The 13,674-nt window shown below is 35.0% G+C and overlaps 1 protein-coding gene across 10 annotated transcripts in view; it reads right to left on the reverse strand.

The window, feature by feature from the left end:
* Window positions 1-576: 576 nt before the first annotated feature.
* Window positions 577-13,674, reverse strand: part of LOC123531429 (rho GTPase-activating protein 21-like) — a 94,599-nt gene continuing 81,501 nt past the window's right edge. For all 10 annotated transcript variants that reach the window (XM_053518499.1, XM_045312380.2, XM_053518503.1 and 7 more), the window contains 8 exons: window positions 13,096-13,285; window positions 11,658-11,824; window positions 11,067-11,192; window positions 9,649-9,757; window positions 9,252-9,415; window positions 8,474-8,599; window positions 6,546-6,660; window positions 577-5,856 (listed from right to left, as the gene is read on the reverse strand). In XM_053518499.1, coding sequence (XP_053374474.1) covers window positions 3,647-5,856; window positions 6,546-6,660; window positions 8,474-8,599; window positions 9,252-9,415; window positions 9,649-9,757; window positions 11,067-11,192; window positions 11,658-11,824; window positions 13,096-13,285 — 3,207 coding nt within the window. In that variant the 3' untranslated portion in view covers window positions 577-3,646. The remainder of the gene's footprint in view (window positions 5,857-6,545; window positions 6,661-8,473; window positions 8,600-9,251; window positions 9,416-9,648; window positions 9,758-11,066; window positions 11,193-11,657; window positions 11,825-13,095; window positions 13,286-13,674) is intronic.

Raw genomic sequence — 13,674 nt, forward strand, 5'->3', positions numbered from 1 at the left:
GTATTCAGAAAAGGCTTTGTGTACCATCTCTTGACATTAAGTACTCAGAAAAGGCTTTGTGTACCATTTCTGACATCAAGTATTCAGAAAAGGCTTTGTGTACCATTTCTGACATCAAGTATTCAGAAAAGGCTTTGTGTACCATCTCTGACAGTAAGAACTCAGAAAATGCTTCGTGTACCATCTCCGACATTAAGTATTCAGAAAAGGCTTTGAAAAGAATAACAAGAGTACCGTCTCACCTGCTGATACCAATGCACTTCTTAAATGGCAATGTGCAAGAAAAGTGAATGGTTCTTAGTATTGATCATGAAAAGTTTCTTGGTTCAAAGTTATAGTATGTAAGGGAAGTGGACCTAAACAAAACAAGAGGGCATAGAAGGCCCTGTGGCACTCACTTGACTTAGTTCTTGCCCCATACAACCTAGTATTTAATTTGGCATTGATTTCATTAAAACAAAAAATGTTATGTAAGGTTTTACTACGATTGACCTTGTAACCTAGTTTCTGATCTTAGATCATTCAGTTACAAACTAACTACACTTCACAGAAACAAACAAGAGCTCAAAACAAAGATACTTGTAACAGTGTAAGTCTTTTATTCCACATGAATTAGCACAATCAGTACTTTTACTAACAACAATCTGTAAAAAATGCCTTCTTGCAGGACTATTTGGATCTACAATAACACCCATTTCTTAACTTAATGCAAAATGGAAATCTAATCCACAACTTGCCAAAAACTGTAGATTTGCATTTTAAATGGAGACAAATTGATACGAAAAATTTGAGTTTATCATCCAGTTCCCAACTTAAATTCCGCCACTAGAAATGGGTGTTACAGTGGATCCTAAACCCTCGACCAAATGAGGAAATATCTAACGTACAATTTCATTCAATTGCAGGGACCAATTTTGCTGCAGGCAGTTACCAGTAATGTTGTCCCTGCACTTGAAATACAAATAGGACATTGCGGGTTGTAACGAATATGTGCAATACAACCAGAATCTTTTCAAAAAGTTATTTAAATATTACTTACTTTAGATGACCAAGTAGTTAACATTAATGCATGTAAAAATTCAAAAAAAAAAATAATAATAATAAAAATAAAATAAAAAACGCCAAATTTGAAAAAAAAATTCCGATATGTATCAGAAGTAAAATGTTCTTTGCAATATATTTCTTTCAACCATTTTTAGGTAAAACCAGATCTCAAGTAATCTTAAAATTTTTTTTACAGGTAAGCAGATTTTCTGGACAAATGGAATAAAACAAGGTATTATATGTATGTGCATATGGAAAAAGCTATTTGGTGTCAACTTATTAAATCTGCCAGGTAGGGTTTCTTTATGCTAAATATACTCTGTTGCATACCACTGCAAATTGACATGCAGACATGTAGATAAATATAACAATACAATCAAAGTGTCATGTCTTTAATACTATTAACATTATTTACATTTTGGCATTTAGACATGATAAATATACAGTATAAAATCGGCAAATTAATCCTGACGAATGCTTTACCACATACAAGGTTCATGTACAAAACTCAACATTATACATGATAATCCTTTTTTTCAAGAAAAATACATCATTCACAATAAATACTGCAGCAAGAAAATTGGCATCTGATAAAAGCTCCCTGATAGGCTGGTTTCATTTATGTTTCCTTGCAACATAACCAAATCTCAGATCAAGCTGTCTCTAAGCTGGTAATTTAGATGCTGTTGGGATGGATTTTTTTTTTCAATCAGTTTTAGTTTATTTGTTATGATGAATTTACATGAAATATCTTTTAAAAACTGTTATTCATAAATATAAACTGTTGTTAAAAACTACTGAACATTTACTTACAATGGTGATGAACTTAATGGAGTATAAATTATAACTTATATGAAACATTTATCTTTAATATCACACATGGAATTCCCAATGTTATATCCAACATGTGTTCTTACCAACAGGGTACATTTTCTGTATATGTGTCATGCTCTCTGTCTATGACATGTTCAAACATATGTTGCTATAAATATTGAAAAGTGTAAACTTCCTTACACTAATAACTAGAATATTGTACAATATAATGAAGATATGACGTTACTGTTGCCTAGCCTTACTATGGTTCGAAAATAAATCGCTTAAAATCAAGTAATACAATTACTTGATTTAAAGCTGTACGAAATAAGTGTGCAGTAAGGCTAGAATTAACTAAAATATTCATAAAACACTTCTACACATATGGTTAACAAGTCTATAAAAAGTTCTAACACATATTTCCATATGAAATAGCCTTAAAACTTTAAATGATTCGTCTAATGCATTTAGGTAGAAGTGAGAGGTTGTTTTGAAATCAACAAACTGATAAAAAATATCAATAAAAATAAACTGTCCATAAAACTATTAAGCCTAGGGAAAAATGGTTAAAAATCCAATGTTAAAACACAAGTGGAAATGGGAGAGAAGTTTGCAGTTATGAGAACTGCAAAATCCCTGACAAATTGTATTCCAGCAATCAACAGGTTTCTCTGCCATCTTCACAACCCCAGATACCTGTAATGGAATCTTCCAAACTTCTAATAAATGCTGTAGGGGAGATATGGTTCATCTACAATTGTATAATGGAATTTTCCTAACTCATGGAAATTTAACAAAATGAAATTTGCAATGGAATCATCATAGGATACTTTTAACTTTAGATGATGAACATATTAAAAAAAACCTACATAATTTGTTTATGGGAGTATTCATCTGTATCATTAATGTTCTTTTTTTCTTAGGTAAAAAAAAGGATGAAAATGTTAAACTAGTGCTGTGAAATCTTCAATCCAACATTCTAGGATCATCTAATGACTGTCTGGAAAATAATTCCAACCTAGCAGACTTTTAATATTTCAGTCAAAGCAGAGTGTTCTAAAGGAGGATGTACAATTTGTGTCATAAAATCTAAAGACTAGACTGAAAGTTCGCTGTTGTAATAATAAACTGACACACAGAATGCCCTATTGGTTGATACATTAGAAAAAATTAATATTATAACAAATTATCTAATTAATCATAAAAAATCATGTTAACTTTAAAAGGCTTGGCATATAAAACATACGTAAAAAAAGTTAATCTCTGTGTTTGGTAAAATAAATTGCAAGTGTGAAAGGCATATATTCCATGTCATATCATAGTATACTAAATCATTAACTATCAACTAAAAAATTACAAAAATGGTTTACAACCATGTGAATGGAGGTGGTTAAGTTATTTTGATTGTCAATGTATTCAATAAAATACTACTTTAAAATACTCTGGAACCATTTCCTTGGCAGGAACTTATGTGGGTTCAGCCAGAATGGCTATTTTAAGGGGATATAACTCTTGTTACTACTTGTTAATTCAGGTTCCATGAACCATGAAATCCACTAAAAAGTCCCCACAAATATTAATGGTTTCAGTGGGTGAAATTATATGAAAACTTGAAACATAGATCTCAAAGTAAACTGACAGTGGGTAAGACATGGTTATATCTGCTAAAAACAAAATTACTGCAACCTCTGGTATGATAAATCACCTTAATACAACAAAAATACATTTTCTTAAAAAACTATAAGCTAAAATATTCACGAAACAAGTAAAAATAATATAAATATAATGTTTAATTTCTGTTGCCATTGCCTTTCTCCCTCCTTGACATAGAGAGATCTGGGGAGCTGCCGCGGAGACGTTCATTTCGAAGCCATGTCAGCATACTACTGTTTGGTCCGATATTGCTATGCTGGCCAACATTCGGCCTCAGCTGCTCCCATGCAGACCTTCTCTGCTCTTCTTTTGGAAGAGCATCAGATATAGCTTTAATGTGTTCACCATCATTTGTCCCACCTACTGTATGACGCCTACGCTTCTTTTTCTCACTTCTTTTACGATTTGAAGGTGGCGGGGAAGCTGACCTAGACTTTGAACTTTGGGGAATGTCTGCACTATTTGAAATTTTGTTTTTATCTACAACAGTCTGAGACAGTTTGACATTAACCTCTGTTTTTTCAGCCTTTGATATTGGTCTATATTCAGTACTATTTGAAGTATTAGGTATATACGATTCCCATTTTGGAATAATGTTCGACTGCGATGACATGACAGGTTTAGAGACATACTGCGGGCTAGAATATCCAGCACTGTGTCGACTGTCCGCAGACATCACAGACGGGCTTGAAATTACAACCATTACCGACGAAACACGAGAATCACCATCTTGTCTATCTAAAACTCTATTACTTCCACTAAATATAGCACTATCAACTGAATATGTTACATCACTTTGTAAGCTCTCTCCATAGTTACTTCCACTCCTTGAAAGAGCATTTAAATTTGGTTCACTATTCCCTTCATATAACGGATTATGAGTAGTAGATCTTTCGAATCGTGTCGCCAGACCAATTTTTGTATCAGGTTTTGGTGGAGTTCTATGTAAACTGGGATCTCTATACTGTTTAGATGGGAAATCAGCAGCAATATTTTGCCGATTTATGACAGACGATAACGGCACTTGTGGTGGGAGTCTATGCTGTGCTATTTGTGACGGGGAATCCCCAGAATCTCCGGTGTTGGTAGTACTTAAACTAGAGTTGCTAGAATAATTTGGCATTCTCCTTGGAGGGGGAGGGGGTACTGTAGGTGACTGGGATAGTTTTGGACTAGATAATGTTTGTAATTTCTGATCAAATGTTGAGGTAAGGGTAGTTAGTAAATCAAGCCCTTCATCAGAATCTGTCGAAGCCCATGACATTCTACTGTCTCTTTTCTCAATAAGATCAATTAAAGAGTCTAAAGATCCTCTTCTAACAGAACTACTTCTACTGAAGCCATTGCTTCTATGTTTGATTTCTGCAGAATCTCTCTTAGCTCGATCTTCCCCTTTTCTGGCCCTGACCTGTGCCAATGGTCTGCCCTGACCCTTCTTTTGTCCATTAACCATGTTTTCTAAGGAGCCTGTCCGTTTTGACTGTGCAACCAAAGATTCAACACTAGTTTGTTTAGGAGGACGCGAAGGCCTTGAGCTGGGAGAGTTCCCTTTTATTACAAAGTATTTACCACCGCTTGGTGACTCTCTTAAATATCTACCACTATTTGATTTATTTTTATCACGAGAATTTCTGTATTCACTAGAATCAATTTTACGTTTATGTGAATAATCTTTACTGACACCAAATTTTGTATAATCTGGTGCATTTAACAAATCTTCGATACTATGCCTTTCCTCAATTTCTAACTCTTGCCGAGTTTGTAAGATATCCTGCTCAATCCTCTGTTTTTCTAATTTTCTTTTCTCCAAATCTCGTTGTCTACGTTCTTCGCGTTCCCTCAATGCCCGCGCCTCCATTTCGATACGTTTCAGGCTATCAATAGTTTCTTTACTTAGCCTACTATAACTGCCACTCAATGTACTATGAGACAATTCTAACTCATCATTTCTATCTAATAACGATTCATCGGAAAAATATCTCGTTGTTGGAGTCAAATAAGCACAAGAACTTTCTTTGTCTGAATCAATGTAATCGAAATCTTTAAACTCCCTGTCACCAAACTCTTGTGATTTTGCCATACGTCTGTCTGTTGATATATCAGATGAAGATGTTTTCAAGACCTCGGCAGATCGTTGCATTGCTGCTAGATTTGGACTACTCCTTGATGTGTTGTCAATTTTTCTGGTTCTCAGAAGTATCTCTTGATCAATGTTTCTTTCATTGAACTTTGGTGATACTTCCGACACAGAAACACTCCGTTTTTCTACAGTTGGCGGATGCTCTCCACGTAACTTTCTATTAGCTGCCTCCACTATACTGCTAACAATCTCTTGTGGATTTACTTCTGAAATTGAATATATAGACTTGGGAAGTCAATATATATAATATAAAAGTCAAGGTCAACTAAATGTCAGCTTGTTTGGACATACAAATATAAAATCAAACAGTGCATTCAAATACTTTTTCTATAAGTATTTATACTCATACTTCAAACATAAATTCTTATCAATTAACTTTCTATTTATCTTGACATGAAAAAGTGTAATTTTAAATATAATAACTTAAAGATCATTTCAACTTCACAACTAAAACAGAGTCCAAGGTTATGATACAAAATTTAGTAGAGACTAGTGTCAGACTGCAGGGTCCCATTGGTCAATCTCAAGATGGTGCTCAACCAATGGGATGCTTGAGTGGTCTCCAGCATTGTTTTATAACTCTGAACCATCCATGCTCTGAAAGGCTGAAATTCAAACTCCTACAGGCATTATTTCATCACCTTGGTAGAACTGTCAACCTTCCATAAGACAGCTAGACTGATTCCTTATATGGAAGAATTCTACACCCAAAACAGGGTTTTGAACCAAAATTATTGGTCAGTAACCTTAATGTTTCAGCCACAGAGATCCTTTGATAGGATTAAATTTTATGGATTGTTTCAACTACAAAATCTATGAAAATGAATCCCCTTGAATAATAGTAACTTTACAGCAATTGTTAGAATTTGTAGAATTCAATAGAAGACATGAATACCTGTATCATCTTTAGTACTGGATGTGACAGCGGACATCAAGGACACACACTCTGTAGCATCATCATCGGTTGGAACGTAACTGTCATTCTCCCAAGAACCAAAGAACCATTCATACTGCAAAATTGATAAAATTTACTAAATAAAAGATTTAAAATAATGTATTTCAGTAAGCTGAAATCATGTCACAGAAGAATAATTCAATATGAATTTCATAAATTTCCCTTCGAACTGATTGTTTACAAAGCACAAAGTTTTGAAGAATGTCAATATATACCTACAAAGCATAAATGTCTTTCTTAAATAACTGGTAACTCCTAAACGCACTCCTTCACCCACCGCATGTGTAAGAGGTAAAGGACAAATGACAGTAGGTTAATGACTGTAACCCCAATGTCTTTAATCAATCATCACAGAAATATATGCCTTGCCTGGGATTCAAACCGTAAGAAAGAACATACAGCTGCAAGCCAAATCTTCAGCCTCCTGAATGAAAGTACCCTACCTACTGAACTAACTTGGCAAGCTAGAGAACATATAATAACCTGTACAAGCTCTGTACCAGCATTCTCCAATGTTTCAAGTCTGAAATTTAGACTTGAACTGCTAATTTTTCATTTTGCCCCGTTACTGTTAAATTCAGCACAAAATGAAATGAAATTTTGCAAGGAGTGTGTCTTCTACAAAGTTCTAGTGGTATCAATTCACTATAAACAAAGTTATGGCAAATTGAATATTTGGCATTTATGAGTCTGCTTTAACGTTAAGACTTTAAACTACCCGTAGATACCCATGTATAATGCGCAGTTTTTTGACCCCCGGGACCACCCCCGAATCGTGGGTGCGCATAATATACAGGTATAGACAATTTTCCTACTTCAAAACAAGTTTGTTACCGATGTTCGCCATTTTGGTAAAGGGAAACTACTCCCCGCGCTTACTGTCTCCGCTAAAATCTAAGATTGCCGTTACGTTCCGTAAAAGATCGAATTGTTTATTTTTCTTTGAAACAAAATTAATTTCATATAAATTTAAAAGTATTTTGACGAAAGAAATGTTTATAAATCACAAAAATTATGATACTAATTAAAGATCGAGAATTATCTTTAACCGAGATCAAACTGTGAACAACATAATTGACACGAGGTGACACGTTAATTGCCGGTAATTACTGGCTTTATGATCGTGACAAAAAGACTATCACACCTTTTGTTATCAAATTGAATTGAGAAGCTCATGTCATTATGAAAGATACCATTCCCAAATATTGAATCAGCTGCTATTTATTTATTCAAAATAGTGAATTAAAAAAGGTAAAACAACAAATATAACAATAATTTACTGGTTTTATTTTCGAGAAAACAAAAATCGATAGTACCGTGAGACTGATGCTGCTCTCCGCCGTGGAGATAAAATTTATTACCGGTGTCGATGTAAACTCTACTTTTGTTTTCCATCCACCTCAAAAATTGACCCAAAATTTTTTTTTTTCCCCCAGGATTTTGGACTAAGATCAGGGGTGCGCATTATACACGGGTGCGCATTATACATGGGTATCTACGGTATTTAAGAAATAACACTATTTATGCACGATGGGTGGTTATACGTCGGGTGTAATAATTTCACAAGGGCGCAGCTTGAGTGAAATATTTTGTACGACGTATTACCGCCCTAGTGTATAAATTGTGTTAAAACACTCTTTTGCTATAAATTATTTCGATTCTAATATGCCCTTAATCTAAAACAGTAGATAAAATATAGAAGCGCTCTTTCTTGGTCGCAACAAAAACATTGATGTCACCGCATGTTAACATGATGTCATTCTAGCGTAAGTGTTTTAACAGAGAAAAACAAGTAAGAATGATGAATACATACTCCAGTGTACAGGTTTTAGCAAATATTTTAACTTGTAAGTGTATGGAATACTTACATGAAGTATAATGCTCTCTATGATCTTACAATGGTCAGACATGTCTGTTACCATGGCAACCATATTGTCGTCTGCTTTACGTATCAATGTTGGTCCAAATACAATGGCAAGATTTTTGGCTTCCATCTGAAATTTTATCAATTCAATTATCATAAGTTGACAATTTTCATCTAAAAAGTCTTGTCATAATGTTTGAAAACACATCTCACAAATTTTCATTATTAAATTTGAAAACTGTAATCTGTTAATTTGTTTTGCCACATGGTACCAGGGTACTGCTGCCGACTGAATTACTTAAACCTTGCCTCTAGCAGGTTCCTTTGGTCATCATGTTAAGAAGTCATCCAGGTGGCTAGCAGAAGGTCGGTAGTTCTACCCAGGTACCTTCCTATGCCTGAAATAATGCTCAAAATGGGCACCTTGGATCTCCCTCCATCAGTACCGGCACCTTGGATCTCCCTCCATCAGTACCGGCACCTTGGGTCTCCCTCCATCAGTACAGGCACCTTGGGTCTTCTTCCATCAGTACCGGCACCTTGGATCTCCCTCCATCAGTACCGGCACCTTGGGTCTCCCTCCATCAGTACAGGCACCTTGGATCTCCCTCCATCAGTACCGGCACCTTGGATCTCCCTCCATCAGTACCGGCACCTTGGATCTCCCTCCATCAGTACAGGCACCTTGGGTCTTCTTCCATCAGTAACAGCTAAAAACTGTCATATCACTGAATGGCATTGGTGTAACTTATAAACAACACAATCTGATTGTTAAGACTTACTCTGTTGATATCTCCGTACTGGGCAACTTTATTGAGATGTTTAGCCAGGTGTTTGAATGTTTCAAAGTGGTGTTCTGGCAGTTCGTGTATGAGACGCTTCAATTTCAACATACGTCTCTCTGGATCCTCAATTCTGTTAGCATCAATAAACGGTTGGTACAAATCTGAAAAAAAATACCATAAAACATTTACCCAATTTCGTTTTAATAGATTCAGCTGAGGAAAAATTTAATATTTTAATTAAGATGGCCAAATAGGATAAAATTATCTACTAGTTTCTATGCGAGAAGGACCAAAATTCAAAGTGAAGAAAATGCTATTATTTTCTGGTACTGTGTACCCATTTTGTACTCATTTATGGCTAAACTCTATTTTATAAATAAACTTAAATATGTACCATCAGGTATGAGAGGCTCTGGCAGTTGTCTGAAGAAAGATTTCAGTAGACTGCTGATCACGTTCACATCCGACCATTTCTCATGGTCCAAGTTCATTGCTTCTATACCCTGAATGAATAAACAAATATATCCAGTGATTTTATGTACAGTCACTCTGATCAATGAAAACAAATGTTTGACTTATGTGGTATGTTTAACTACTGTTCAGTAATAAAAAATTCCAATACCTATTAACTAAAACAAGAGGACCATGATGGTCCTGAATCGCTCACCTCTTCCCACATGACCCAGTTTTGAGTATGACGTCGTTTTTTCCATTATTTAGAGAGGTCACAAGGTTTTTCTATTATTTCACCTACTGACCTAGTTTTTGAAGGCACGTGACCCACTTTCGAACTTGACCTAGATATCATCAAGATGAACATTCAGACCAACTTTCATACAGATCCCATAAAAAATATGGCCTCTAGAGAGGTCACAAGGTTTTTCTATTATTTGACCTACTGACCTAGTTTTTGATGGCACGTGACCCATTTTCAAACTTGACCTAGATATCATCAAGGTGAACAATCTGACCAATTTTCATGAAGATCTCATGAAATATATGGCCTCTTGAGAGGTCACAAGGTTTTTCTATTTTTAGACATACTGAACTAGTTTTTGACGGCACGGGACCCAGTTTCGAACTTGACCTAGATATCATCAAGATGAACATTCTGACCAACTTTCATAAAGATCCCATGAAAAATGTGACCTCTAGAGTGGTCACAAGCAAAAGTTTACGGACGCACGCACGGACGGACGACGGACACCGCGCGATCACAAAAGCTCACCTTGTCACTTTGTGACAGGTGAGCTAATAATTTGATTGATTTAGCTGAGAGGTTCACAAACCAATGAACTATTTTTATCATTTCTGTATTCATGTGCATCAGACACTGATAGCAGTAAAATTTGAAAAACAGCAATGACTTTTTTCATTTCTAAACGAAACATGTAAGCGTTTACACTCTTTCTTAGTAAGACCCTTTCCTATCCAACGAACATGGCATCAACTCAAAATTTTTGATGCAGAGCAAAATCATAAAATTTGAAAAATTGGTTTGGAAACATGTTAACTTGGAATTATAAAGGATTAAAGTTATTTTTCTGGTGTTCATGTATCTGCAAAGCGTGGATTTAACACAAAATTTAACAAAAAGCCCTTTGAACTTTATTAAATGTGTACATTTTTCAGAATGTTATTTGGTATATTTACCCAAGAATATAGTATAAACCTAATTTACTGAAGAGGAATGGCTGCTTTTCTACCAGAAATAAGGTAAAGACTTACATTTTTTACATTGAGATATGGTATAGACTGAACCTGTAGAACAGTAATGGCAGCTTTGTTACAATGGATACAGTTTAGACTTACTTTGTTGAATTCTTCTTGTAGAAGAGTGACAGCAGCCTTGTTACCAGGGATACGGAAAACACCAATCATCTCCAGCCCCCTCGCTTCAACAATCTGAATACACAGGTCAACAACAAGGGGGACGAACTGCAGAAAATAGCATAACATGTAAGTATATAGGGAAAACAAAGACTGTGTTGCTGTTGAAAATTCATGGTATCACAGCAGAGTGTAAAGATACAGAGTCATTATTCTGTCAACTTTGTGCTACTGTTTGTGCTTTAAATGAAACAACATAATGCTTTGCTGATTACTATAAAAGTAATGTATGTCAAGCAATCAAATCAAGAAAGTGTTTGACAATTTCAATGGGACAAAATTCCATGTTCTCACACTTTTACCAAGTATGGCTCTATCAATGTTGAAAAAATACTAATATTAATAGGACAGTAATTGTACATCACAAATAACTTCCACCAAGTAACTGTTTTTCATCAAGCTATTCAAAATCAAAACAGAACTAACTGTATGGCTTAGTACCAGCGCTCACCATTATAAAACAGCTTACAAAGCTAAACAAATGATGACTTTTACATTTAATGCACAACATACCTCGTTGTTAGGTGATGGTGTGCAGTCTTCAAGCGGAGAGCCAAACATGCCTGCAGACTCTGGGACAGGTGTAATTCTGTCCACGTTGGATGGACTAGGTGCAAACTGTTTCTTAAAACTCTTTCCTAACTTCCCCTTCCATGTCTTTGGTTTTCCTGACTCATCAACTGTAGTGAGTACAACAGCATTTAGTCTTAAACACCCAAAACAATTGTTTACATAATACAGACTGTTAAGGTATATACTGGGTAATTTTTGCATAGGATTTACTTACGGATTTCATGGTAAGCAGCCTTGTGAAGTTAATCATTCACAAAACAGGAGTATTTCAGTTCCAGGACATGCTGCCAATTAATACTCACAAATATTTAGAAATCAGCCAGTGACATTATTTGCAAATTTAAGCAAAAAAAAAAATAAAATCATCTCATATATCACCCTATCTACAGTAACATTCAAGTACAGTGTAAATGATATATCTAATGAGCAGAAACATCCATACATAATACAGTCAAACCTGTATACACTGACCAAGCCTGGGAAGGTCACAGTGTACACTTTATTTGTATGTGGTGTGTATCTGTGTGTTAAATTGGAAACAGAACTAGTGGTCTATACAACTTGGTGGTTTTTGTTCCCAGGTGGTCTTCGGAATAATTGCATGCACTAACTTAACTAACTGTAAGAAAAATGTTTTCAGTTTGGGAAACAGATTTTAGTTTTGCGTGCTTTGTTGGTAAATAAAACAAGGTTTTGAGTTCAGATGCGTAGTAATATAATCATGAAGGCCAAATCTTTTTCTAACACATTCGAATTACACCAGGAAGGGATACTAATCTGGATTAAAATGCGGTTTTAAATACGAGGGAGTAAACCGGAATAGCCAAAAGTAGGTCATTTTGCGAAACCTGTTCTAATCGACAAGACAATACACGGTAAAATCCTTCTTTGTTTATATAAAAGAAAATCATAAAATTGTTAGAATAGCTTACAATACTTAATATAAATTCATTTTTTCTCTTCCTGTTAAAACCCAACACAAGAGGAGTCTTACTGAGAAAGAGTGGTTATGACCACAATAGGGTTTGAACCCATTACAGCCATGTCTAGACGTCTACATTATTATGTACCCATATAAAATGTTATTGTTGTGGCCTAACACAGGACCTCTGCTGTCAAGGAACTTGATAAGGATTTGTGAGACAGCTTATATCCCATATCCCATATAACAAACAAACCATGTACTGATTTAATCCCGCTGACTACTGTTTACTTCCATTTTTGTCTAAACTTGCATATTTCTAAAGCAGCAACAAAATCAAAATCACACCTGAGATGAAACAACTAATCAGATATGAAATATATCAGATATGAATGAGACATCTCTTGACCAACAGATATGGCTAAAACTTGTAGAAAGTGAAATAAACAGCAATACCTTTCTCTCCTGAGGTAGTTTTTCTGCGTTTCAGACTAGGTGAGTGTGGTATCTTCTGTTTTATAGATAATACTGACAGTTTCTTTCCCATTTTTTGTGTCTGCGGTGGGGACGTCTTGGTGGATACTGATGTCTCCACAAGCTCTTGACTCTTGCGTATAATCAGTTCTGAGCTTGTCACTCCACTTGACTGAAAGTAAAGAAAAATTTACATTTAATTGTCCGAACAAATTTTATGTCTTATCAAGTGAGTATTGATTTTTGTTTGTCTTACATTTGTATTTGTTTGAGTTCTAAAAATTACTTCACTCATTATCATTTTAAGATCAAGTATCTTGAAATCATAATTATTTTTGTGGATTTTGTGGTTTTGGGAATCTACGAACAATAGACAACATTCTATTCCCATTTACTAATATATTATCTTTAAAATTTGGTATCCATTAATTCATTTCCCCTTGAATCTATATTCATGGGACTAATTTTTATGGATTCCATTGTCCATCAACCCTCAAAATGAAATCCCAATGAACAAGAAAAATTGCTATTCATTGTAAAAGAAAAGCTATAATGCATAAA

This window comes from Mercenaria mercenaria, chromosome 11, assembly GCF_021730395.1.
Source record: "Mercenaria mercenaria strain notata chromosome 11, MADL_Memer_1, whole genome shotgun sequence".
Classification (NCBI taxonomy): Eukaryota; Metazoa; Mollusca; class Bivalvia; order Venerida; family Veneridae; genus Mercenaria; species Mercenaria mercenaria.